Source organism: the organism of the source record quoted next, unplaced genomic scaffold (assembly GCF_019419815.1).
Source record: "Pyrus x bretschneideri cultivar Hongxiangsu unplaced genomic scaffold, Pyrus_bretschneideri_v1 Contig13, whole genome shotgun sequence".
NCBI lineage: Eukaryota > Viridiplantae > Streptophyta > Magnoliopsida > Rosales > Rosaceae > Pyrus > Pyrus x bretschneideri.
Window position 1 is genome coordinate 7725103 of NW_025999424.1, and position 27746 is coordinate 7752848.

Below are 27746 nucleotides of genomic sequence, written 5' to 3' on the forward strand. Positions count from 1 at the left end.
GCCCGTGGAAGCTGTGATCAGACATATTGACTTGCAGAAGGGCATGCCTCCAGATGCTAATTCCTCTAACTAAGATTAACCCTCCCAATCAAAGTAAATAACCACGACGTATCAATCAAATATCTCAGAGATATCAAGGCATGCTAAAAATTGGATTATCTTATTAGCCGAGATTTGAATATATTTAGGGTTGGTGGTTTAATTTTATTTTGTTTCTAGGTCTTTTCTGTCATGGGGATGAAAACCGATCAGCATATTTCTATATATGTGCCAAGGCAGTTCTTGGTGATGTTAAAACAACAAGGCCAATTTCTGATGGGTACTGGAAGCTGCTTAGTAATGAACAAGTGCACATTTAAACGTCCGGTGACGGTGCTGCAACTGTCTGTCATGTTGGTAATGCAAGGACATGGAGGTATTACGGAAGGGACCTTAAGAGGCCGATGAGGGCAGCGTCTGAGACGTGTTTTAAAATTCGGGAATACTACCTGAATCCAGAGCTAGAGCCTACAGAGCCGATTGTGACGGGACTATATCTTACCTGTTTTTTCAAGAAATTGTGTGTTTATGAATTCATAGATGAGGACTCAGAGTTGAGACTGAAACAGAAGGGTGAAATAGCCTCATTAGCGGTACGCGGGGGTGATCCGCTATTTATCTTGCCGGGATATCTGCTGATAGGCCCCAGACTAATACGTGCACTGTTAGATGCCGGAGCCGGGGGGAGATCCTCTTGATACTTTGTTCATCGGTGCTCCTCCTCCCTCTCCTTCTCCATGGGATCAGGAGAGTGATGATGATTAACGACTGACTGTTCATTTTGCATTCTAGTTCCTCTATTATTTAGTTACCTTTTTTTTTTGATATCCTCGACCAGTATCACCCTTCACGTTTGATACCATCCATCAATTTTGTCCTTGGCATCCTGAGATTTGGTTGACTGGGATTTGAGAATACTGTAATCTCAATTCCCTCTGGCATGCATGTATGCATATATACAACCACCAGCAAGTTTACTAGATGGGACTGGCTGCATGAATCTTGCCATTGCACTCAATTTTGAGTCATATTTTTTCTTAAAGTCTCTCTTTGAAGTCTTTTTAGGTCTTTGTCTATTCTATTGAGCTGAGCATCTCTCTCGTAACAGCATATTCTAAATGGAACATCTGTAGGTCTTCGATTTACATTTCCCAACGACATATTCTCATGTCCACTAAACTCATTTATTTTCTCGTGTATGCATGTATACAATGAATATATACGTGCGTGTGTGTGCCCGCATTACTACATACCGAGATTCTCCCCCATGAGCGAACGGTTGGCCATTCTCTTTTATCCTTTGTTGCGCTGGAGAGCAAAAGCTCAACTACATATGGTGAATGGAAGAAGTCCAAATTGTACTAATTAGATGGAATAGATGCCAATTAAAGAAAGCTGATCAAAGAGGGAGGAGTAAGTCTGGTTTTCTTTCACACAATTGTCGCATCACAACACAAAAATGAAAACTAATAAGGTAAAAGCGAAATTGTTATCAAACCGCCCGAATATTGTCATTCCACAAAGATAGCAATCCGGGACTCCTCTTTTTCTCCAAACCGATTGAGGAGATCTACAATACTAGCCCTTCCATAAGCACAATGCCATTTACTCCTCATTTAAAAGAAGAAAAAAAAAAAAAATTCAAAGAACAATGCCAGCAGTTGATTACAAAATTGTTTCAGGATGTACCATTTGATCTGCAAAACATATAACTTACCTCCAAACTTGGGAAACACAAAAAAAAAAAAAAAAAAAAAAAAAGCCGAGTGAAGGAAGGAAACCCAAAGTTGCTTCAGCTCCATCGCATGTTTCTATAGTTACAAGTCGTCATTAAGTCACAGCTGGAATAACTGCTGGAGATCAAGAAGCACCTGTGGTTCCATTAGTGGTTTTGCTGATCACCCCCTTCCCAAAATACTCGGCGATCACAGAAAAACCGTCCTTTGAACTTTTAACTTGCTGGAAGAACCGATCCTGATCTTTGGAGTTCTGCTCTAGACTTCTTTTTGTTTCAAGAACAGATTTGTATTCAGGAGCACACACAGGACATTCCTTCTCATTATCGCCGAGGCAACGCTGATGGAACGAGTGGATACACATAAAATGTACAGCCGGGAGATCGAGGGTGAAAGTGCATGCGGTACACTTGCTGAGCTGAAAGATTCTGGCATTTGTCCTAAGATCCTGAATTTCATTTCTCATTGCCGATGTGGTTTCCTGAACAATTAAAGGCTTCATTAGTAACCTCTATCAGACGCACACAATAACACAACAATTTGAATTAAAACCTAAAAGAGCGTGAAGTGTATTTTGGTTCTGCAAATTTTATTTATCGATAATACACAAACCCACCCCAAAGTTATACTCTTATCAGAGATCATGAAGAGCACCATCATGCCTGGCCTATATCGTTTACTTTATCTGAATGTTTCTTTCATGACAAAGACTCAGCTTAACCTACTGGGGTAGCATCCATATCAATTCCTACCAGCTTAGATATTCCGTTGAACGTCTTATATCAAATTAGCATATTTCAGTTCAATGTAACCCTATCCAAGGGCCCTGAAGAACTATTATCGCTATATTTGTGATGCAACTGTCATATCTATAAAATACTACAGCATTTTTTTTCATTCTATCTGTGCAGTTTCAGACCTAACTAGAATCCCATGCAACCATATTTGATACATTGCTTTGACAAGATTACATTCGTCTCATTACAAAAGTTTCCAAGGAATGCATAAATAAGAAACATAAAATGTTAACCAACTTATACTGGAGGCAGGTGAAATGAACAAAGAGGTACAATAAATAAATTCACAATGACAGCTGCAGTAAGGACTAACCTGATACTTCTCAATTGCTCGACGGTCCTCTTCAATCAATTTTGATTCTTGTTCAAGCTTTCTAGCAATGTAATCCTTAATGACAGAAAGTGTGAGACATGGATTTCTGGATAGTGTTTGAAGAACAATGATAGGAGGCAATATGTCATCCCTTTCTATATATGTCAAAACTTCCTTCACTTCTTTGGAGCAATCTTCTCCAAGTTCACCAAAATATTTTAGCAGATCTGCCCAAAGAGTTGGGTCCCCGCCCTTACCTGAATCCCCTAGTCGTTTGCAGCATGCAATCAAACCCCCATGGTCATGAGCTTGCATGTAGCAAGCAATCACCTCCTTATAGAGTTTCAATTTTTCATAGAGATATAGAAGGCCTTCCTTAAATGCATTCATTTCACAAAGAATTATGGCAAGGTCAACATCATAAAGCGGATGTTCCAGGTCAGATGGCCATGCGCTCTTAAGAAGTTGTAGCCCTTTCTCTTGCTTTTCCAAACGGTCCTTTTCCTTGTTTGAATCTTTGGTATCAGCAAACAATTTCCCATTGGACTGGCTTCTTGACGTTGCAGCTGCACCTGATCTAGCCCTGAGATGCAGACCTTCGCCATTGCTAGCTTGTGATAATGATGGGAAGCTCAAGTCATTGGACAAGTACAACTCCAAGAGTGTGTTATGGATTTCTACTTGAGCAGGAGAGTCCTTGACCTTGTTGGTATATTTTTCAAGAAAATCCATAAGCCAGGGAAGATGATGAATGAAGATGTTGAGAAAATCAACTGGAGATGGCAGCATTGTCAAGTACGCACCATTAGCAGCTCCTCTCTTGGATGATTCGCCATCCTCAGTGCACAGCCTTATGAGTATCTCAATTGTTTCCACAGGCTTGTGCTCTATAAGAATCTTACCATACTCTTCCACTGTCGCTCCAGCTTGGCTTGGTTCAAGGCTTGAAATATATTGCAAGGCTTCCTCATATCGGCCAAGATCTTCAAGTAAGATCTTTAAATACCATTCGTGCTTCCCAGCCTTTTTAGCAACATACATTGCATGCTCATGGTAATTGGTAGCACGGCAGACTCTTATTGCAGTCTCCACATCAAATTTATGTTCCCCAATGCCATCCTCACTTTTAATGAACACATTTAGCTTGTCAACATCTTTCAATTTGGTGTAGCAATTCAGTAGAAGAGTGGTATGATCTTTGGAAGCAAGCCCCTTCTCATGCAATTTTTCCAAGTAATTTGTCAGGTTGTAGATTCGTTGTGCATCTAGAAACTTCTGTATCACATAAGAAGGCTCAAGGTGACCAATGGTATGGATATACTGGGCCATTGCCTCATCATAATCTTGCTTACTATATAGATGATCGCCATACTTCCTCAGCACTTCTGCAGTTGCGGCAGCATCCGCTTGCTGACTTTGAACAAGGTTGATGGCAACAGTGTAAAGATTCTTCTTAAAGAGCATATCTAACTTGCTCTCCATATCCTTCTCCCCAATGCACAAAGCTGACTTGTCAGCCATGATAAGTATTATATTACCCCATTCACAAAGCATGTGAGAAACCTCTTTAACCACTAGGCTGTGAGCAATTAAACGGTTCTTCAGGTCATAAATGTTGAAAGTGTTGCTGCTATTTCTTTGATCTGCAATAACACAAAGAAGGTATCCACGAAACCACCCTAAAAATTTCTTTTCTCCTTCAAAAGCCCAACATGGTCCACGCCCATCAACTTCATAAAAGTAAACCGCCTCAGGTCGACCAATTATCAACTCCTGTCAAAGTAAGTAAAGAAATAAGATGCTAAGGCATACATAAACATACACCAACGGAAAAAAGGAGGTAGAATTGCATACCGAGCGATCACTCATTGCAACACTGTTCACATTACTTCCAATCTGATCTAGGGTCTGCCTCCTTGTGTTTGAGGGTTGATTCTGCAAGATGAACAAGCTCACAGAAGACGGAGTCACAGCAAACAACTGAAGCGCTTGACCGTCCACTCTGAACCCCAGTCCCGTAACGAGGATTGGCTCTTGTCAGAAAGGTTTTCCACCTGAAGCTTGAACCGGGTGATTCGCTCTCGTGCAATATCCCCTTTAATGCAGTAAATTGAGCCATTATCTAATCCAATAGCTATAAGCAATATCGGAGGTGCTTCCTCTAGTACTAAAAACGATGTAATCTGCAGTAATAAACAACGACTTGATTCAAAACCTATTGTTTCTATCGAAAATGGGGGTTCACAAATTCAATCATCTGGCAAAGACAGTACCTTTGCTTCAGGAAATTGGTTAGTGAATATCCTTAAGATTCCAATGCAATCAGGGCTCGTTGTGCTTGAGCTCGAGCCCTCGGACTGCATCCTATCCAGGTCGAAAACCTTGAGGCACATTGCCGATTGCTGCGGAGTAATTTGTTGATCTTCTCCAATTGTCACCAAATAGTTGCGTTGCTGATTTGACAATAACAGGAGCAAAATTAACACATTTTTCACCTCCTAATCACTCACTAAACAAACTAAAAACTAATCCCAATATCGAAACACCAAAGCTCAAATTTCTTTTTTTCTTTTCTTTTCCGTTTCTCACATTTTCCCGAGAAACAAACAGACAATTGACCAAATCAAGACAAAACGTTGCGAGAGGAGGCTGACCTTGAGCTGCTGAAGGAAGAGCGCGGAGGAGGAGTGAGCTTGGAATCCGTAGCTGAAGTTGAGGCCGCGGTCGAGGAAGCTGACTGTGCCGTCGTCGCAGCCGATCACCACCTTCCCTCTGCCGCTCGAGCAACACTCGATCTTCCCTTCCACTTCCTCGGGAATCGCGCACTTTCCCGCCAATTTCTCCTCGAAGAACTCGAATTTCCTCCACTGGTACATTGCGAGAAGCTCTTTTCGGTTTTTTCAGCAAATTTGACGAGCTCGCCGGATCGGACGGCTCTGCTTTCAAGAGCTGAGATCGGCGGCCAAAAGCCGAATACTTGGCGCCAAAAACTCAGAAAGACAATACCTTTCTCTCTCTTCTCTCTCTTCTCTCTCTCTCTCTCTCTCTCTCTCTCTCTCTCTCCTAACTCTGAAATTCGTCTTCCTCGTTCTCTCTGGAAATCGGGTCGGGTTCCACGGCCGTTCCAGAAGAATGATTACTGCCAAAACGGTGGTTTGGATCAGCAAGAAAGCCTCGAAACGACGCCGTATGTGTAAAGGCGTTCAGTAAGCATTCTATTTTGGCATGTATTGATCAGCCTTCTTATTGGGCAATTGAAGCCCAGTTTTCTTCAGTCGGCCCATAATAAAACCGAGTTTAAAGTGACTTTCTCAGGTCAGTTTTCTCTCACGGTATCTAATTGACTTTATTTATAATTTTTAAATAATCGATTGTTTTTTTGGAATAAAATAATTAATTAAAAATTAAAGAACAAAAATGAATAGAAGGGAAAATTTTTGAAATGTCATATAAACTTGTACGCATTTTTTAACTTGTCATATAAACTAAAATTTTAAGCAATTTGTCTTACCAATTTTTTGAAATCATTAATTTGTCATCTCTCCCTAATTTCGTTAAATTTTCCTTTCAATATGAGTCATACATCTCGCACATGACGTTTGTTTAGGGTTACTTCGAACGTTCTAATTAGGAATGGGCGAATGGATATAGAAACCGTGGTCGGAGAGAGTATGAGCCGATTCCAATTTTTAGCAGCGGGCCGGTTCCAAATGTATAGAAAAAGGGGGCCCGAAAGGCCCGTTTGTAACTCGCCTCGAGACCCAACCCATGAAATGGCAGTTAGCAACTTAGTTGGACTCCAGAAGACTCCCACCCACTCGCATCCAGATTCCCACCCACCCACTCTTCTCCTCCTCGATGAAACCACTATCACAGAAGTCACCGAGACCATCACCACCGTCATGACCACCACGACTGAGCCGCCGTCACGATCGAAGACTGAAATGGATTCCCATGGCCGACGACGAGTTCGTCGGCGTCGCGTGTCGTAAGTTTCAATGAAACTGAAGCTGCACAAGGACTGGGGAAGCACTCATGCTGCAATAGACAATTATTTGGCTGTTGGAGATCAATATGACGTCCAGGTGGTATATTCTTTATATTTATGTGTGGTCCTATAGGCTGATCTTACGAGTTTCATCTTCAAATATCAATTCTGATCTTGATAGTTAACATCCATACAGACACCTTGAATGGGTATGGATTTGAAGAGCATACAATTGCTGCTTTTAAAGGAAGAGAAAGGGTGGGTTTTGATGAATTTTTATTGTTGCAGAAGAGGTGGTCTCTCGGAATTGGGAGGAAGAAACAAGGTGGATTTCTAGTGGATTTGCAGAAGAAGTAGAGATGTCCCTCGAGTTGGACACATGGACCCGTCCGGTTCGTTTCAAACGGGTCGAATTAGGTCGGTTCCAAATCTCAGAATCCTTCTACTCGGCTCGGCCCGCCCTGATGTATTTTAAAGTGGATCTGGTTCAGTCCCTTCAAATTTGGGCTGGTCTGGTCCGTACCCACCCCTAGTTCTAATACCTCCCTTCCCTTCCACACAAAAAATGCAGGGTTTCTCAGGCAATGGGACAATATTTTTGATATGATAGCAATAAAATGATCATGCAATGGTAATGCACTGTCTTCTGGTTATTCCAAATATGTAATGATACATCAGTGGGGGTTTGCATTTTAGCATGTCAAGAAGACATAATTTCATACAGGCTCTATAAATGAGAAACATGCTGACATTTTGTGCCATAAATGGAGTTGTAAATGCATATGCGCTAAAGAAAAGTAAAAATTTAAGTGTTTGTACTAAAGAAAAATGAAAAACTTGTAGAAAGATGTTAAAATGATTTGAATAGCCCTAAATACAAGTCTTTCACATGATTTATATTAGATGAAAAACTTAACGAAGTTAGGATTAAAGGACAAATTAATGATTTTGTAAAGTTGGTATGACAAATTGCTTAAAATGTTAATTTATATGACAAATTAAAAATATAAACAAGTTCATATGACATTTCAAAAAAAATTTCTTAAAATAGAATTATGAAAAATGAGAAAAATTATGTGACAAATAATTTATATAAATTAATTTTGAATTTTTTTCCCACTAATACTTGTCGGTTATGAGATTTAAATTTAGTATTTTATGTTACTAAATAGAAACTCAGTGTCATTAAACAAATGATATTTAAAGGACTTCCTAATTTTCATTTCCTCTCTTTTGCACCAAGCAAAACTTAAGAGCTTATATATGAAATTCTAATTATTAAAGAAATATTACAATAAATCATCATGCACCATTTTTTTTCTTAATTTTATTTTACCAAATAATCATTTTATAAAGTTTGTTTGTTTGTTTTTTTTTTTTTTTTTGGGAAACTAGAAATGAATTACCATGGCCAACAAGCCAAAGAAAGTACAACGAAAACCTACACAGAGACTAACACACTAGACAACAACAAAACGCGAAGCAGTGAGGGGATACAAGTCAAGACAGTCGAACCAGTTTGAATGTCTCCCCAACAACTGCCAACCCAAAATCAAGGGGGACAAAGGTAATCCATCTTCATTGAGAACATGCACCAACGAAGATACGAAGATGGGGAGCTGACCCAAATGATAATGCACATCTCTGTACAACGACACGACGCTAAGGTATGCGCCACCATATTGGCTGGAATTTTATAACAAAGTCCAAACGTACACAATACAAAGATAACAACCCCATAAATGGGGTAGGTAAAAATAAGTCACTACTTATGCAATCACATGAGTAAAGGTTCCTATTTATGCCTAAATATTCAAAGTTTACAAATGATGTGGCTCGGCCCAAAAGCCAAAGCCCACCCGAAGAGGCCCAAAAGTGAGCGCATTGAAAAATCTAATAACCTTGATACCAAATTTTATACAGTATTTGGTATTAATTTTAAAGTGTCAATAATACTTTTTTTATTTGACAAAAAAAATTAATAATAACTTTTTTTTATATATATAAAACAGTGAAAGAAATTATAATTTTCGGTAAAAAATAAATAAAATGTAGGATAATTGGCCAAAGGAAACTTAAGAAAATTAATGAAGATGATCATTTCCGGATTCATTTTGTGGGGATTTTAGGGATTCCCATATCCTAGTAGTTTATTGTATATCATGCGGCTAATTTTCGTTAGGTACTATTTGTGTTTAATTTTAGATTAAAAAAATTAAATTATTTCTAATCGTACGATGCATGATAAATAATTAAGATGTAAAGATTCCTAGAATTCCTACAGTTTGAATCTAAATGAGATCCAAATCCAATTAATGAGGCCTTGCATAGGAAATGAGTGGGTCTGTGACCCCGGCATCACATGTACATGAGGCGTGGCCTTCTAGTGATTGTCCTACCACATCGAGTCGTCGCTTTGCAATGGATGAAGAGCCATCGGTAACACTCCAAGTTGTCGATAGAGCTTTCAAATTACGAACGCTAAACATTACACAAACACGTTTAATTTATAATCTCCAACTTCAAATTGTTATGTGTCGACTAGCGTTCTCGTTTCGTACTAACAAACTTGACAACCCGACAACGGCAGAGTTTTAGTGTGATCATGGGAGCTAGTTAATTCTAAAGTTATTCTTTAAAGTAAAAGGAAAAATGTATGATGAAATGCATTATAAAGTTCATCGTAGTATAAAAACCTCTTTAAATGGCCTCGTTATCATAAATTTATACCTTCGCTACTATAAAAAATTCTTTACAAACGAAGAAATGTCAAAAGGACTTCTTACCTTCCAAACAGATCTTATATATGGTCTAGGTACAAGAAACCCTGATCTCAAATCATATAAAGAGTTGTAACGTGTATCACCGCAGCCAATTACATTACAACAAAATCACAAAAACCAATAGTGTGGCAGAGTTATAATGAGATTGTTGGAGCTAGTTAACTCTAACCTTTAGGTTTTTCTCTAAGTAAAGAGTAATGCTAGAGAAATCAAAATTTTTAAACTAAAATTACAAATAATGTCGATAATTTGGAGTATTAATTAAATGTCGATTAACGTGCTTATTTTTTTTGTTGGTAACATATCATTTGATTTAAAAAAATTGTCCCCTATAACGTTACTCTTAAGTAAAAGGCAAAATGTTTGATGAAAAGTTCATCGTTGCATAGGAACCTCTTTTTCATTCCCTCGTCACCACATTTTCATGCCTCCGCTACTATAACCTATAACAAATACAAGTTACATATGGTTTAGGGTTTAGCAGAAAGAAAAAGAAAAAAAAAAAAGATCTAGGGTTAAATCACGTCAAAAAGTGCCACACTTATACGTACCACCGCAACCAAATACCGTACAACAAAATCACAGAAACCATATCCAGATCGGATTGCAACATGCATTACAAGTGGATTCTATCGATCTGTAGGTCTTTGCAGCTAGCTCAGATTGTAACCTGGAAACCTGCAGTCATGTTTCAGCCAGTACCATCCTGATAAGGTTGCCTTAGACTGCCACTCAATTACTCGATGTTACAAAAAGCTTCAAAGTCAGTCTCATGTATACAAACACATATATGTGAACACAAAAATAATAAAATGAGAATTCGTGTATAAAATAAAATTTTATGTTAGTGTCGTGATTAAGGTTACAATCTCTGTGACTTATTATTTTATAAGAATAATCCTCTAATTCGATCTCCAAAGTAGAATTTAACCTAAAGATTATGAACAATCTTGAATTAGACTTAAGATTTATTAGGACCGTTGATGTTTTATCTTGAATTAAACCAAGGAGCTTTCACTAGTCAAACGATCAAATTTTAATTAGTTGATGGCTGAAATATCAATATCTACAATGAATACATTTATAATATGTACAGTACAATATATACATATATAATATGCACAGTAAATAATTCAAGGGCTGATCGATAATGTTGCAAAAAGATATAGATAGATATGACAGTTGTTGTGATCTGATCAAAAGTGGGCCTAAAAATTTCTGCTTTCTGCATGGTTTCACATCGCTTTTGCCTCTGTGCTGTTCTTCTGTAGTCATGCACATGTTGCCGGGAAAAGAAAAGCAAGAAAAAAGAAAGCTCGAGACGATTAGTTGAACGCATGTGAAAAGATTATTATTTTTCTGAGTTTTCATCTTCTTTTTGTTTAAATATTATGGTATCCCAAACAATTCTAGACGATCGCAGGCGGAAAAATTATCGTACACTTGTTTTCTGGTTTTAAAACTATACGTTGACTTTATAGCTTGAGTGATTGAAAGCACATCTCACGTCTATTATAATTTAAGTAATTGAGAGCACACCTCACGTCTATAATGCTCAAATCTTTATTTTCTAATTTCTCAAGCAAAAGAAAACAAGTTTATATCACGATGAAACTATTTAAGTATTGTGTAAGTTGATAATGGTGTTGTGTTGGTATAACTATTGATGTAATTGTGACATTATGACTAATAAGCATGTTGTGCACTTTAAATAATCATGACAACCATGCTTTCTTTTTACAAAGATACGATATCTATTGATACAAAAAAAAAAAAATAATAATAATGAATAAATACATACATACGGATGGATATGGTGGATTTATTTTGGACTCCGGTAAAACGTTAATGGGAATTTCAACCATGTTAAAGAGGAAAGAGCATCTCGTAATCCCCTAAAAAATTCTAAGATTGTACTATCCGTAAGAATAAGATTTGTGATTACATCGAAAGATTCATCGAACCAAATTAGCTGTTGATCTAATGATAGCCATAATTTTAAAATTATTTTAATGAGATTATTGTATTAGAACAAGCAAGTGCAAAATAAAGTTGGACATCTGTTTGGGATTTGGATCCCATTCGGATCCAAATTGTGGGGATCATGGAAATCCTTACATCTTAGTTATTCATCGTGCATTGTGCGATCATAAATTATTTGACTTTTTTATATTTAAAATAGTACATGACAAAAATTGGCGGCACGATGTACGATAAACGATTAGGATGTGGTGATCTCTAAGATCCCCACAAAGTGGATCCAGACAGAATCTGGTTTGGTTCAATTTAATTATGTTTGCTGATATTGATAATGACTAGGGTGTCAATATCACATTCCTCAATCATATTAAGGGTACCATGTACTTATCATATTCCCCTTATGTTTGCTTGTTCTGTTTTGCAAGCTAAGACTTTAGGTTCAGCTTTAGAGGAATTAGGTTTCATGTCCCCATTTTTTTCTTAGGCCATCTCTAACCAAATGAGGGCCAGATGGCTCGTTTTAGCCCTATGGCCCTCCAAGAAATTAATATTTTAATGAATAGTGCATGACCAAAGTTCTTACCATCTCCTATCGAGGGCCAAATGGCTATAGGGCTCGTTTTAACCCTATTACAAAAAACCATCTCTAACCGAAGGCTAAAGGGCAATAGGGTCAAACATAATTTATTATTTAAATTTAACAACTACAACAACTTAAATTTAAAAACTATCAGAAAGAGAAAGAGAGAGAGACAGAGATAGAGAAAGAGTTGTAGAGAATAGAGGAGAGGGACAAGGAAGAGAGAGGTCCGTGAGTTATGTGAAGGGGAAAAAAGGCACGGGAAAGGGAAAAAAGAGGAAAATGGACCCCACTTGGCACACCATTTAAGATTCAAATAGTAACCTTTTCAAAAATATCTTACAACCCAAAATGGAAAGACGAAAATGCCCTTCCATTTAGTTAATTCCGGGACAAGTTGTTACAATCTACCCGTTAAAGAAAAATTCATCCTGAAATTTGAAATTACTTACAAAGGTAAAAACTCGAAGGTAGTAAGAAAAAATAAAATTATATATATATATATATATATATATATATATATATATAAGAAATCAAGTCAGAGCAGTTGCATAAAAGGGAAAATGCCACATCGTCGCGAATGGGTTGCAAAATCCTCTTTCGTGCCTCCAAGCTCCTACTTTCTTTTCCCATCAGTATAAAAGTAGAAAAAAATACTTTATAACGATATAAAGCCAAAAATTTATAATGACATAAGGTCAAAAATATGTACATATAGTAGGATAACGTCAAAATACAAATATCTAACCAAAATAAGGTAGGTTAAAATACTTGTACTGAAAACCAAAACCGAAAATGAAAATGGGTCTCGCCTAAGCATTCATAACGTCACGTACTTCGAAAACAGGTGTGCGTCTTTGGGTTGAGCCCCAACAATAACTAAACAGTAACAACTATAGTAAACGGGTCTACCTGCCCACTTGCTTAACGAACCCAACGAATATGACATCGATATTATAGTCGGTAGCCCATGATATCAACAACACATGGTTGTCTTGATAAGCAAGTAGTAATTTCCTAAGGTGCAAACATACCAATTTGTCCAACCCCAAGTCAACAACAACACAAGCACATAGTTTCTCAAATCATAAAATCAAATATCCGAAAACCAATTCGTAGAATTCCATTGTCCAAACAGTGCTGCAAATAAAATCTATCAAACCAAGTTTCAAATAGTGCCATACACAAACTGAAAGTAAAACTATCGTCGTCATTACTCCAAAAGAGATCGGTGCAAACTCTAATCATTTAGAAACCAAAAATAAAAAAAAAACGTAACATGTCTTTCAAGATCTAGGTAGTTTGTTCAAGACTGTCCAACAACTTGTAAATAAAAATATGATACAAAACAATAACTTAGTACTTAAGATCTTTATGCAAACTTCACAAAACTTAGAGGTGAAACGCGCATCACGAACAACAAGGTCCTGGAGTGAAGTAGTCAAAAGATGCGTAGAGGCGAACACATATTGTAAACATGTCTTTCATGACTAACCGTGGTCATCGTTCTCATGGCTGAAAAGTACAAGGTTCGAAACTTATATTAGAAGAACAATCATTCGAACTACTTCCTTCGAATAACGACTGCCGCTACAAACCATTCACATAAACTAGCTCATAATTACCAGACTCGGAACCCAAGGTGGAATTCAATCTTAGTTGATGTATATAAAAGGTATGTTAGGGTTGGGTGGAAGGTACCTTTAAAATATTTGGGCAAATGAACTTATATATATATATATATATATCATTGGAAAAGAACTACTAGAGTACGATATGATGCTTATAAATTGTAGCAAGATAATATGAGGTGGTTATTCATTCCCGCATGAAGATAGTGATTGGTGATGCAATCTGCTAACCACCCATACCACTACCTTCCCTAATCCTTACTAAAGGGCGGCTCAAACCTTAAGGCCACATGAAACTCTTCTTAGTAAGTCTGGTAGGCTTGCTAGAACGTTATGCTCCAAATATTCCTGCTAGCATCGATATGAAATTGGGCGCACGCATCCGCCGAGATTTATCATAAATTCCTCACTGATTAAGCAAGAAACCATGTCGAGAAGACTAAAAGAACACTCTAGGATTTGAGGGTCAAAACAAGTCCATTAAATCTAGAGTACAAGATATCTGGATTTAAATATACAACTCTGATGCTTGAGTTCATACAAGTACCTAGCTTGATTGGGTAGTAACAACTTGAAATGGTCGAACCTAGAAATTAGCTAACTCGATTTCTTGATGATCCATAGCCATGTCGCAAAGTATCCAAGAGTTTCATAGAAGGGGAAAATATAACTGATTGAGGAATATTTGGGTATTGGTGTGTCTTTCTACTGAGGTGTTCAACAACTACACTTGCACAATCGGGGTGGTACACGATGGTGCAGTTATAGACATTTATATGCTTTATCAATCACCGTCACCAGAGACTTAGCTCATTTCGACTGAGAATCTAAGTATGAAGTTTTGCGAGGTTGATAAATATCTTACGCGTTTTACCATGGTGAAGGTGTCCTTAAATTTTCAAGTCAGACAATAATTGTAGACCCTAGGTCGGAAATAGGACAAGTTCGCATCAAGTGGTCCCAACCGTCGAAAAGTAAAAGCGTTACCCAATATGCTGCCTCAATGTACAACGACACCTTCAATAAAACATCACCGACAAATTCAGAATTTATTGGTGTCATCGAGGAGTATATAAACAATGGTAGGGTGAGACAACATCTTGAACAAAACTGATTTATTCCCTAGCTGAAGATGAGGGTTTGGGTTTTGGTCGAAGAATCGTTGGCAACTGTCTATAGAAATCGACAAGACCAATGATATTTTGTAATTCACAACACTCGAGAAGATTCTCGATTTCCAACTGTCACAACCTTGGTTTTGGTAACAATAACTTCTGCTACCAAAGAAACTCCCAAGAAAAGTATCTACTCTGGACAAAACAACGTTTGAAGAATTTGACGTACAACTGACAATCGATATTTAGCGAACCTGACTTCGTGATTGAAGTAAGCAAGAAAGTTACCGATAGAACAATCGCCGAGAATTGTTCTAAGAATCCACATGATTTCTTCAACGAAAGCGAGTCCAAGGACACTGATTCGATCTCACCAACTAACATTTACTAAACTTCGCAACACCTAGCACTTACTCGCATTCTTCAACACACATTTTGAATGTTTCGAACATTTTCCTTTTAGACATGACTCTGCCGGCCATTCCTAGGGAACGTATGTTGCAAAGTGACATCACCAATTTAGGTCTTCCAAATTCAAACCACTTAAGATTTTTCTGTTTCACCACACTCTTGTGTAAATACGACTCTGCTCGCAATTCTTAAGGAATGCATGTTGCAGAGTAGCATCACCGTTTTGATTCTCCAGTTGGTCTTAACCAACTCATACGATTAAAAACTTTCCGTTTCCAGACACTCATATGTAGATCCGACTCTGCTCGCAATTCCTAAGGAACACATGTTGTAGAGTATTGGTCCGATGTTAAAAGTCGTCCAACAATCCATTTCGTCACCACTGAGGCACAATCCCGACACGAAATTTCATATTCTTCAATAGGATGTGACTATTCACGTAGAATGAGGGTTGCACGACCATGCCGAAAGACAACAAATCCGGAAATATTGACATCCACCAAATGATGTCATGATCGATACACTACTACCGTGATAGAAGATCCTAAGTATGCTTTTAACAAACCATGCTTTGATACCAAATTGACATGCCCGACCCTGATATTCACCAAACACCAGGGTAGGCACGTGCTGGCCGACACACTACTACCGTGACACAAGATCATGCTTTTCATCTATGCATTTCTAATAATAAAAACATGCATTTTGGAAGGGGACCACTCACCTTACTCTGTCGTCGAAAAGCCGTGCAAACTAACGAAGACAGAAATATCATAAACAATTGCACATCGTAGCTACTTGCAAAAACCCAAGATTGTATGGAATTTCCCCTATGATATGATTATACGATATATCCAGGATCTCAAAGCTTGTGCAATTTCCAATGTTGTCTGGGATTGTGCCAGTTAAATTATTGCCTCTAACGTCAAAGTACCACAAGCCTGTTAATTGACACATATCAAGTGACAGTGATCCAGTTAATGAGTTTCCGCGCAATCCATGGTACTGCAATACTTCGTTCCAATATATTAGCCTTAGAATCTCACCAGTAAGCTCATTTTGAGCAAGATCAAGAGTTTTAAGGTTCAGAATGTGCGTGAGAGTCGTAGTGATAAGACCAATCAGCTGATTGTTCTTCAAATTTAAAAGCTCCAGCTTCTTAAGCTTCGACATGGAGAATGGTATGTCTTTATACAAAAGATTGTCAGACAAATCCAGATATATGAGAGAAGCATAGTTGCCAATCTCATCGGGGATTTGACCAGTCAAATTATTCCCTTGTAAGTCTATGTATTCCAAGTTCCCTAAGTCTCCAAAGGCTGGCGAAATCTCTCTGCCGAGGTTCAGATTAGACAAATTCAAGAAGGCCACAGAGAGGCTGACATTGTTGCAGAAAACCCCATGCCAAGAACAGAAATCGCCGTCATAGGCATCATTCCAGTTGAGCAACACATTAACGATGTTGTTGAACGACGCCTTAATTGACATCAATGCCTTTCCTTTGTTGTTGAGTGGGGAGCCGAGAGGAAAGAGAACCTGCCATTAAAGCTAACCCAAAGCAGAAGAAGAGCTCCGTCTTCTTCCTCCATAAAACCTTTTTCTCCATTAATCTCCACAAAGGTTCGCAATTTCACAAAATCCAAGTCGCAGAAAGAGACATTGGAGAAGACATTACTAGAAAATATTATTTTGTACGACAAGTTCTAAGCCGACAAAGCAAAATTTTGTTGGCACAAGAGTCCTTTATCGACTAAAATTTTAATTTATCAGCTAAATATGAAAGCCAAAATCAATTTATATCATCAATTTTAAAATAGAAAATTTGAATGTTAACCGACAATCATTTTGTCGGCATAAATGCAAGTATTCTTCCTTCCTTTGCCTACTCTTCCATTTTCGCTTCGGCTTTCCTCGACCCCATATATTTTCGGATATGTTGCCACAACCTATCAACGTGTTTTGACGTAATTTTACAGGGAAGTGCGTAGAGTTTCAGCTCAGGTGTTCACACCACCACCTCCTATGAGTTTCTCTTCGGTGGCTTTGTTGCCTTCGATGACTTTGTTGCTAGGGGATCATCTATCACTAGCTTCCTTTGGTTTGTGGTTGTGGTTCCGTGTTGTGTGGTGCTTTGTGGAGGATGTTGGAGTCATGTTTTCCATCACTTCTGCGAAGTTGGTTGGCTGGATCTACGGAGTTTGTTTGGAGATCAGGTTTCCAGCGAGATCTCAGAGATGCTTCAACGACGGCGGTTCTTGCAAGACTAGGGTTTGTTAGTTTCTGGGCTCAAAATCTTTTTTTGGGCTCTGTTTTGGGGGTCCATATCTTATGTTGCTTTTCTTGTAATTGGACCATTCCTTTGTAATTATGTTGTGTTGTTGGTAATAATATTACCTTTCTTCCAAAAAAAAAAAAAAAAGCAAATTTAATTTTGACGGGTAAACTGTCGTTCTCTGCTGTCTTAGAATACTAGATGACGATTTTAGGGCAACAAAAAGTATTTCTTTGGCTGAGGGAAGAACTATTAACCAAAAATGAGGCACGAAATAAAAGCGTGGTTTCAAATTAGAAGCTCAAAGTTAGAATAAAAAAGGAAAAGAATTAAGCACTTTAGTAAAACACGAAGCGATTGTTTCCCTACATCCCACTCCCTCTCCCTCTCCCTCATCGCTGCAAATACACAGATAGCTCGACTGCCTCATTCCGCTGGAGATTAACACCGCTGTCAAATTAAAAGCACTAAAAAAGGGTTTTTTTTTTTTTTCTTTTCTCTTTTCTTTTTTCTTTTTTCTTTTTTCTTTTTTCTTTCCCTTCTAATTGTCCTCTTCAATTCAAGTTCTGATGCATAAGCCCATCAGTTGTCTCTGTAATTCATTTGGGTTTTCAATTTTGTTTTTCGATTTGTTTTGTCAGAATTGAAATGGAATTTGTGGGCTTGAATTTGTATTAGGTTGCGAGCCTATTGTGTGTTATATTTATAAGGGTGGATGAAAAAGAAAAAACCCATCAAAGGTGCCCAGAACTCGAAGGTCAGTGATCTCTTTAAGTGGTTATCTTCATTCTCCTCTCTAATTCTACGTCTGCCAGTTGAATTTGTAGGATTTAATTTAGGGTTTTAAGTTGGAAAATTTAATTTAACCTTTTAAGTTGCAGGGCTTGGTGTATCCGACAATTAGGGTTGTTAATTTTGATTGCTGATCCATTTCCTAATCCCCACATGTTATTTGGGACTCGATCGAGCATAGAGCGGCGAATGTTTTGTAGAAGGGATTGAGGAACAGGGCGAAGGTTTTGGAATTTGCACTAGATGATGCTGATAGTAGAGGTTCGTGTAATGCCACATCTTACCTTTTTGTTCCAAGTAATGTTGTAATGTATTACTTTTTCAATAGTCGTTTCCTGTTATCTATGATTGGTTATGATGTTAATGTTAAATTGCATTCTTTTTGGTGTTCTAGCTATGTTGATCGCGGTTTCTAGTTTTTTATTGTGATGTGTTGTGGTTGAGTCTTAGTTTACTATGTAACACGCAGGATCCGACATTGAAGAATCGTGCGAGGCAAGTGATGTAGAGAAGACGAGAGCTGCAACTGCGGTTAATAGCATCTTGTCCGGAGTGAACGGCCATATTAGTTTGTGGGAAGAGATCCAGCTTATCAGGGGTGGGCCTTCTCAGTTTAGCCTTCATTTTCTCTCTCACTGATGATTGTACTTTTTGTTTGCCTCGATATGATTGAACTGATCCACACTTACCAAACATGCCTATAGTTTATGCAAGTGATGGCTTCTTCAAATTGACAGGTAACGTTTACAATGTTAGGCTATTTGCCAGGATCTCTCTAAACCATTCTAAACTCCATGTTTACAAATCTTTTGAATAATCCAGCATATGTAGTTGTTACTTAACTCATATGTAGATGTGGTAACATGTACAATGTTGGGAGGGCTGTAACTATGCGTGCATAAGTAATCTTGTTCTCAAGAGTGGTTCAGTTTACTGCTGCAACTTTCATGGTGTATTGTTGACAAATTGGTTAAGCTTTCATGGTTTATCGTAACACTATGGTGTTGTTGCAGCTCTTCCCCATTTTCTAATATTTAACAGCTTGTTGTGTCAAAGTGTCTTCCATTGAATGTGTTTTCTTCATGCTAAGGATGCCTTTTCTTGTGTTGTCATATATAATAATTGCCACTTGTATTATTTTTGCAGGATATCACTAAGTCGATGTTGAGCGAGGAATGAGAGTAGGATGCGATAGTTTTATTGTATAATAGAATACTTTTGTATAACCACTGTACTTATACATTTTTTATTACCTATCAATGAAGCATTATCTTTGAACAATTTTTGTATCTTTCAATTTTTTTTTTTTTTTTTTTATAGATTGAAAGTCTCAGCCGATGAAATTAATTTTGTCGTTGGAGCAAGACTGTCCCGACGAAATATATTTGCCGACAACATCTCGTGTTGGCTAAAAGATGCATTTTGTAGGCTTGAAACACCCTTTGCTAATGAAATCGCAACCGACAAATACTTTGCCGACAAATTATTTTGTCACAAAGTCATCGTGGTGACAAGATAGTTTGACAACTGAGATTTGTCGTCTTAAAACTGAGATGAGGAAATATAAAAAATCGTTGAGAAAACTCTTAGGCGACATGCTTTGCACAACAAAATGGCTGACGAATTTTTTCGTTGAGAAAGACACTTCGTTGACAAAATTTGATTTTTGCCAACAAACTAATTTTGTCGGAAAAGTCGAAATTTCTAGTAGTGAGAAGGAAGAGAGAACAAGAGTAAAATGCTAAAACCAGAAGAGGGTGGATGAGCAAAGCCCTCTCTGTTCTTCACACTCACACATAATACCACTATCAAAAAGAGAGACAGAGACGAAGACAGATAAAGAGTTGTAGAGAATAGAGGTGAAGGATAAGGAAGAGAGAGGTCCCTGAGTTGTGTGAGGGGGAAAGGAAAGGCATGGGAAAGTGGGCCCCACTTAGCACACCATTTAAGACTCAAATAGTAACCCTTTCAAAAATATTTTATAACCCAAAGTTGAAAGACGAAAATGCTCTTCCCTTCCGTCAATTCTAGGATGGGTTGTTACAAATGTTGTTTTATGTTACTTAATTTAATTTAATGTTGTTTAATGGCTTATGAAGTTATAGGGAAAAAAAAATTAAATTAAAATTTTTTTTTTAAATTTTGTTAAAAAAAAAAACTATGAAAAAAAAAAAATTCAAATATAACGGCTAGCTGACGTCAGCAACTAGCCGTTGCTTTTGAATCTGTGGCCTAACCCGAGGCTAGCTGGCTGGCTGGGTTGGGCTAGTCGGTTGGCCCTTCGGCTCGACTCTCGATTGGAGACGATTTTTGGGTTATTTTCGACCCTCTGGCCCTCTAGACCCTTTGATTGGAGATGACCTTATATAGTTGTTGTTTTTGTTTTTAAAAGAGTAAGGTTTATGTCCCCTTTCTTTTCATGTATTTTTTATCTTTTTTTCTTGTATTACGAGGGATTAGATTTTTGTTCCCTTGACTAGGTGTATCATTTTTTCGATATCAATAAAATTTTCTCGTACCGTTAAGGTTTTCTAAAAGAAAAAAAAATCCCTTAGATGAGTTAACATATTAACTAGTCCTAAATAGCACATTTGTTCAATAATTGTAATTAGTATATGGAAATAAAAGAACAATAATTGAAATTACTAAAAAATCATTCGGCCTGACTCATTGGCCCTTTAACGCATGTCTAAAAACAAAAGAATCCGATGAGGGAAGAGAGCCGCTCTGTAGCTTGTTCATTTGCAGTTCGAGTACCTTCCCTTTACTCCTAATTAAGGCCCCACCTTCCATTTGTATTTTCTAATAATCAACAAGATCCTCTTCGGATTCTTTTGATGAGAATCTATAAATCGTCTAATTTTCACGTATAAGCAACTTTGCTCACCAAATGAAGATAGAAAATAAGACAACTAATAATTTAATGGTCTGTAGTTTTCACATATAAGCAACTTTGCTGTCCAATCATCCCACATCGTGTCACCTAAATATTGGCTGCGAGACCAAGCCTACAGGTTTATTTATTAAGTTATTAACTAATCTCCGACTTTAAAGGGCATCAACTCCTGTATAAATACCATGTGCAATATCACGAAGTTGTGCAACTTCCTAAAACTTCACTTGCTCTAAATTAAGCTTAGCAGCTGAGAGAGACTGCACATTTTTATTGCTGTCTTTCTCCCCCTTCAAACTTAATACAGAAACGTGGATACAAAAATCCTCTCCCTCCGGGAATACGGTGTCATATACTCCCACTTGCCGGAAAGCTATGTCAGACCAGAATCCGACCGGCGTCGCTTGTCCAAAGACTCCGAATGCAAAAACATTCCCGTTGTTGACCTGGCTTCTCCCAACAGAGCTCAAACTGTGCAGCAAATTGGTGATGCCTGCAAAAATTATGGTTTTTTTAAGGTACCCTCCTCCCTATATCATTAATTAGCAACTTATATATATGGATCGATCCCTATCTCACTCTAGTTAAGATATAAGATATTGCAAAACTCAATAATTGCATTTTTCACAAACTCATCATTACACGTACATGTGCATATGTGTGTGTACATATTTGTTGATATTCGGGTGATTTCGGTGCTAGGTTATTAACCATGGGGTGTCAACAGAAGGAGTGGAAAAAAATGATAGGGGTGGCCAATGAGGTATTCAACCTTCCTTTGGAGGAAAAGCTGAAGCTGTATACTCAGATGACCGCCAAAAAAACCATGAGACTTTCTACAAGTTTTAATCTGTAGAAAGAGAAGGCTCATAACTAGAGAGTTTACCTCCGCCTTATGTACCTTCTCTTTCTTTACATTAAAAAAACCCATAATTTTTGCAGGCATCACCAATTTGCTGCACAGTTTGGGCTCTGTTGGGAGAAGCCAGGTCAATAACGGGAATGTTCTCGTACTCGGAGACTTTGGACAAGCGATGCCGGTAGGATTCTGGTCTGACATAGCTTTCCAGCAAGTGGGAGTATGTGACTCCGGAGGGAGAGGAGTTTTGTATCCATGTTTCTGTATTAAGTTTGAAGGAGGAAACAAAGACGGCACTAAAAATTGCGCAGTCTCTCTCAGCTGCTAAGCTTAATTCCGAGCAAGTAAAGTTTTAGGAAGTTGCACAACTCAGTGATATTGCACATGGTGTTTATACAGGAGTCGATGCCCTTAAAGTCATAGATTCACCATTGTCTTGTAGGCTTTGGTCCGGCAGCCAATCTTTATGTGACGCTTGATGTGGGATAATTGGACAGCGAAGTTGCTTATATGTAAAAACTACCGACAATCAAATTATTAATTATGTCTTATTTTCTATCTTTATTTGGTGAGCAAGCGATCATGTCTAATTACAAATGGAAGGCCTTTTTTTTTCTTTTCGAAATAGCACTCCATTAATGTAAGGGAAATTAGAATTTGTGAAAGATGGGCCTAGGTTTAAACAAAACACAAAGTCTTACATAAAACAAAGTATGACATAAAAGATAAAACAGACCCAAGCAAAGTAGAGCTACAACTCAAAACACATAGAGAGGCCCACACATATGTAGACCCATAGGCAACAATAGCAGAAAAACAACAAAAACCCTAATCTTCAGCATCCAAATGACTGCTGCTGTCGCCACCACTTCCACCACAAAAAAAGCCGTTGCTCCAAAAGAAAAAGAGTACCTAAACCATAAACTAGATTTGAAAGTATTGCGCAAAATCCATCCACACAGAAACAAAGCCTTCACATCCACACCTGCAAGGAAGGTCACAGAACGTAACAGGAGGATGGGGAGGGGCAAAGGGGGTGTATAAAACACCCTTGTTCCAACGTGAATCGTTCCACACTTCGTCCAAATTTTCCGGTAAGCCGGTTCGGCAGTGGGCTGGGAGGATTGGGTATTGTGTGAAAATAGAGTCCAATACTCCAAGATCTAAATCGTGGTTCTGGGTTGGAAAATAAGAGTGGGAGCAAGAGGAAGGATGGAAAAATGGGTGTGAAGGTGAGGAGAAAAGGGGCAGGCATTGAGCAGCTTTTGAGTGAGAAGTAAGGAGAAATCTGAGACAAATACTCAGAGATCTGAGACAGAGCTTAGAAGAGAACATAGAGAAGGAAACAGAGAAGAAATGATATACTAAAGCAAGCGAAAACAAGAGGCTGCCACCGGACCCTAAAGCCAATGGCCTGGGGCCGACGGCTGAAGATTGGCTTTTCTTCCGGAGCTTTTTAGAGATAAATGGAAGGTGGGGCCTTAATTAATTCGTTTATAAAGAAGAGTAAAGGGAACGTACTGGAATTGCAAACGAACAAGCTATAGGGCGTCTCCCTTGCTTGATCAGATTCTTTAGTTTTCAGACATGCATTAAAAAACCCCACCTGAAGTACTACTTTCATTTTATGCATGGATTGCTAATTGTTGGTTGTATTCTAGAAGAGAACCTTTGTCCGAACTAATAAAAAAGGTTTACTGTATCTTTTCGAGAGTTTTCGCTTATCATTTTTAAGTTGTATTAGTGAACATTACCAACACATTAACTATTATTACTATTTAATTCTCTATTCAGACCTCATTCAACTACAGTGTAATGCTCAGAACCACATAAGCACTAAATAAAAAATGAACTCTATCTTTCAAAGTCAGTTAAAAAAAAAGTGCACCATTTTCCACGCATCCTAAAACCCCAAGGACTCATTTGATAGAGAGGATTAGCTTGGGAATGACTATTCACTATATTGAAGTCATTTTTAAAGAAAAATGGGTGACAAATTTCTTATTTTGTCCATGTTGAAAGTTACTCATAAATAAAAGATATCCCTACTAATCTCTATACAAATGGTTAGATTAAAAGAGACCACTATTCTTTATATGTGACCTTCAACTTTGACAAAATAAGGAATTTGTTATTCATTTTTTCCTTTAAAATCCCTGTAGTATAGTAAATAGCAAGCCAATCATTTCTATCAAACAAGGTTTAAGTGATCATTTATAGAGGTAATTGCATTGCAAATTTTTCGCATATTAGTCATATAAAGAAAGAGAAATGCTAAGAACTTTCCTACTTATCTTCTCTCTTCTCTTGTTGCCATGTATACTCCACTAGCACTCAAAATTAAAGTAAGAGGTCTTAGGTTTGAATCTCATGGATGACGAATTCGATATCAAATTAGATTGTCCATTGTGTCGCTTAACCGACCTCTCGCTCCCCTTTAGTATAAAATATATCGTTGTACTCAAAAATTAAAATTCCACTATTCTTCTTCTTTGTTAGTGTAATTAAAACTTTAGTTTGTCAACCTAAATGGAATTTTTATTGTCTCCAAAAATCTAACTGTGCACTCAAAACTTGTTATATTTAGAAGGAAAAAATAATACTTTTATGAGGAGTGCATAATTAAATTTTGGTTGCCAATAATAGTTTCCAAACAAAAAATTAATTGCATTCATAATTTTTCGTGCAAGTGAAAATACATGTGGTATGAGTAAAAGTGAGAAGGTTGTTGGTAATCCCATTGAAAAAAATCGCTTAACTGCATTGTGTCCAATTTTAATTTACTTTCACTTTATTACGATACTCAACAAACGCCATATCAAATATGTATTACGGCACACAGGTATGCCGTAATTATTTGCAGTATTACGACACTCCATGAACGCCGTATCTAATATCAATTAAGGCATGCAAGGCACACCTTGAAGAGCATGTACAACGTGTTTTACTAAAATTGTTCACGACTACTAGAGTACGTCGTATTTGACAAAACATTTTTTACAATAGGGGCTTTTATTGCTTCAGGGTTCCCATGCTGTAAATAATCGTTTACGATGCCTTTGTGCGTCGTAAAAGACTAGTTCTATTGTAGTGCCTAAAGTTTACTTACACTTGAGATGCCATCGTAGTGAAATTCCAAACCCTTAAAACACTATTATATATATAGAAAAATAAAACACATGATGATGTATGATTGACTTGAGTTACCATCATAATGATATGCCGAGTGTTTTGTTGGTTCAGTTGGGCCTATGATTGCATTGGGAAGATATTGGTGATGAAGACTGGAATTACAGTTCATATGCATTTGTATCTTTCTATCCCAACATCTGCAAACATATCCCATGCATTATTTCAACTAATTCACTGCACAATTTAAGCACGGCATGCATTACTTAGTCATGTTATGAATTATGAATAAAGCCATTTTTTCGTACTAGAAAAAGATGGAACGTGCCTTTGAGTTGAGTTGCCTATAAACTAAGACTTGTTTACAAGTTGGGAAATTACCTACCAAAATTAGTGGGGAAAGAAATAAGGCAATGATGAATTTTTGGACACCTGACGACTTTCACAATGTTTTTGGAAAGCATGCATGTAATTGTAAGCTGTATCCAAGACGACGATGCATCTCTTTATATCTATAGGCTGTTTTGGCGGTGGAAAATGGTTTTGCGAAGAAATTTGAGGTTGGACTCCAAAATCAAAACTTTTGCAAGATTTCATAACTTTGGAAATGGAATTATTCTTCACATCCCCACACACTTTTTTATGTCTGATAATATTTCAAGCTTGACATATGAGTCAACATACTCTGATGTTGAGAAAGAAGTTGAAGTTTGATCCAAAAACTAATCAGTAATAGAAACGTGGCTTAACTCTTTATAAGAGCTGGCAAAGTTTTCAAACTTTCCGATGTGGATAATTCTTCGCATGCTCACATTGAAAAGGGGCACTCGATGTTAACAAGGGGGTAGTAAACTGTGGTTAATATACTAATTATACCTTGTGGTTCCCTCAAATTATATTGTTAGTAATACTAACACAATCATAAATGATCAAATGAAGTTTGTGTACCAACTGAGATTTAAATCTTGAATGAACAAACCTAAGAACAAACCTATGTGATAAGAAACAAAAATAGAAAGACTAAAACATCCCTAGGAACAAAATATAATCTTGAATGAACAAACCTATGTGATAACAAATAAAATGGCTCCGCAGACTCTCCAGAAGTCGTTGTCATTTTTTGCTCCATTGCAGACGATTCTGAAGGCACAGAGCAAGTCCAGACTGTCGAATGCGGTGCAGCCAAAAATTATAGCATCAACTGCGGTTGCTTTGTCGCTGGCGGTGATACACGATGGCGTCGATAGAGAGAGACTTACTGAAAGATTTAGTTGCAAAGCATCATCAACCCGCGAAGAAGAACAGGACCCGTTTATTTTCATTTCAATATTTCCAAGATGGGGTGGGCTATGCCCTTTCTTTTCATTTCGATATATGGAGAGGGATATTGCCATTCGTTTTGATATTTCCAAGATGGGTATTAAAACTTGGAATCAATAATATTAATTTGCATATCTTCAATAAGAAAGAAATTAAAATAAATAATAATATAGTATTGAAAACATTATTATTTTCATTATCCCGCTTCTTAATTTCACTAAATTAGTCCAGTTTAGTGTAATTTAAGTCAATCCAACTTAATCACTGAAGTTAGTCTAATCTGAAATATTCTCGTCCAACAATCGTACCCTTAGGATTTATTTTCCTATTTTGGAATTGATTTAATTTTTTTTATAGAGCTCTCAAATATTGACACATGCCATTTTTGATAGCCTTTTTTATTTGATGAGTCATGTGCCACATGTGTTGGGTGGGACTAATGAATTAGACTAGCGACCTTTCACTATTCAAATGATCAAATTTTAATTAGTGGATCCCCGAAATATTGATGTCTACAATATATACACATTTAATATGTACAGTCTACAATATATACATACATAATATGCACAGTAAATAATTTAAGAGCTGACGGATCAAGTTGAGTCGAAGATACAGATACATATGATAGTTGTTATCTGATCAAAAGTGGGCCAAAATTTTTCTGCTTTCTGCATAGCTTTCACATCCTGAAAGTCCTAGGATGGGTACTAACTTAATCTATAAATGACAACTTAACGCTAAAGCAAATTATGATTTCGATTAATCAGTTATGCAAAATTAATCCTACACAAATGATCAACATGAATATAAAAAGCAAACACATGATGTAGGATTTAACGAGGCAAAACCCACCACTGGGAAAATCCTCGGGCTACCAAGCCAGGAAGCACTAAGAAAGAAAGAATACATAAAGACTTACAAAACTCATCAACTAGATACTCATACCAGTTGGCAGCTTTGTCTTCGCGCTTTGCTACTTGATCTTTCTTCAGTCCTCGAGTTGAAGTGGCACGGTACTAACGCAACCGTCAATCACCTTTCCCTCGAACTTTGCACGATGCTAACTCGATCATGCAGAATGTTTATATGATGAAGTGTTTGTTTG

General features: G+C 37.4%; 2 protein-coding genes and 2 long non-coding RNA genes across 5 annotated transcripts; 3 read left to right on the forward strand and 1 right to left on the reverse strand.

Annotated features, from left to right (window-relative positions):
- Nucleotides 1–1499: 1499 nt before the first annotated feature.
- LOC103935437 (vacuolar protein-sorting-associated protein 11 homolog) lies at nucleotides 1500–5899 on the reverse strand. The gene is given in 6 exon segments (XM_009345206.3): nucleotides 1500–2256; nucleotides 2886–4658; nucleotides 4740–4910; nucleotides 4913–5068; nucleotides 5159–5338; nucleotides 5540–5899. Coding segments are annotated over 6 exon segments (2859 nt in total). The 5' UTR covers nucleotides 5762–5899; the 3' UTR covers nucleotides 1500–1899.
- A 798-nt stretch (nucleotides 5900–6697) lies between these two features.
- LOC125474731 lies at nucleotides 6698–7607 on the forward strand. Its single transcript, XR_007256148.1, has 2 exons — nucleotides 6698–6970; nucleotides 7070–7607. It is a non-coding gene; the product is annotated as an uncharacterized LOC125474731 (long non-coding RNA).
- A 10188-nt stretch (nucleotides 7608–17795) lies between these two features.
- Nucleotides 17796–19718, forward strand: LOC103935433. Of its 2 annotated transcripts, XR_007256149.1 has the most exons (5): nucleotides 17796–18122; nucleotides 18324–18402; nucleotides 18527–18698; nucleotides 18907–19174; nucleotides 19584–19718. It is a non-coding gene; the product is annotated as an uncharacterized LOC103935433 (long non-coding RNA). The 2 variants fall into 2 exon arrangements; XR_665456.3 differs by having other exon boundaries at nucleotides 17811–18402.
- Nucleotides 19719–21488: 1770 nt separating this feature from the next.
- Nucleotides 21489–22753, forward strand: LOC125474976. Its single transcript, XM_048579264.1, has 3 exons — nucleotides 21489–21848; nucleotides 22033–22093; nucleotides 22273–22753. The coding sequence occupies exons 1-3, from the start codon at nucleotides 21706–21708 to the stop codon at nucleotides 22372–22374; spliced, it is 306 nt and encodes a 101-aa protein (XP_048435221.1). The 5' UTR covers nucleotides 21489–21705; the 3' UTR covers nucleotides 22375–22753.
- The last annotated feature ends 4993 nt before the right edge of the window (nucleotides 22754–27746 follow it).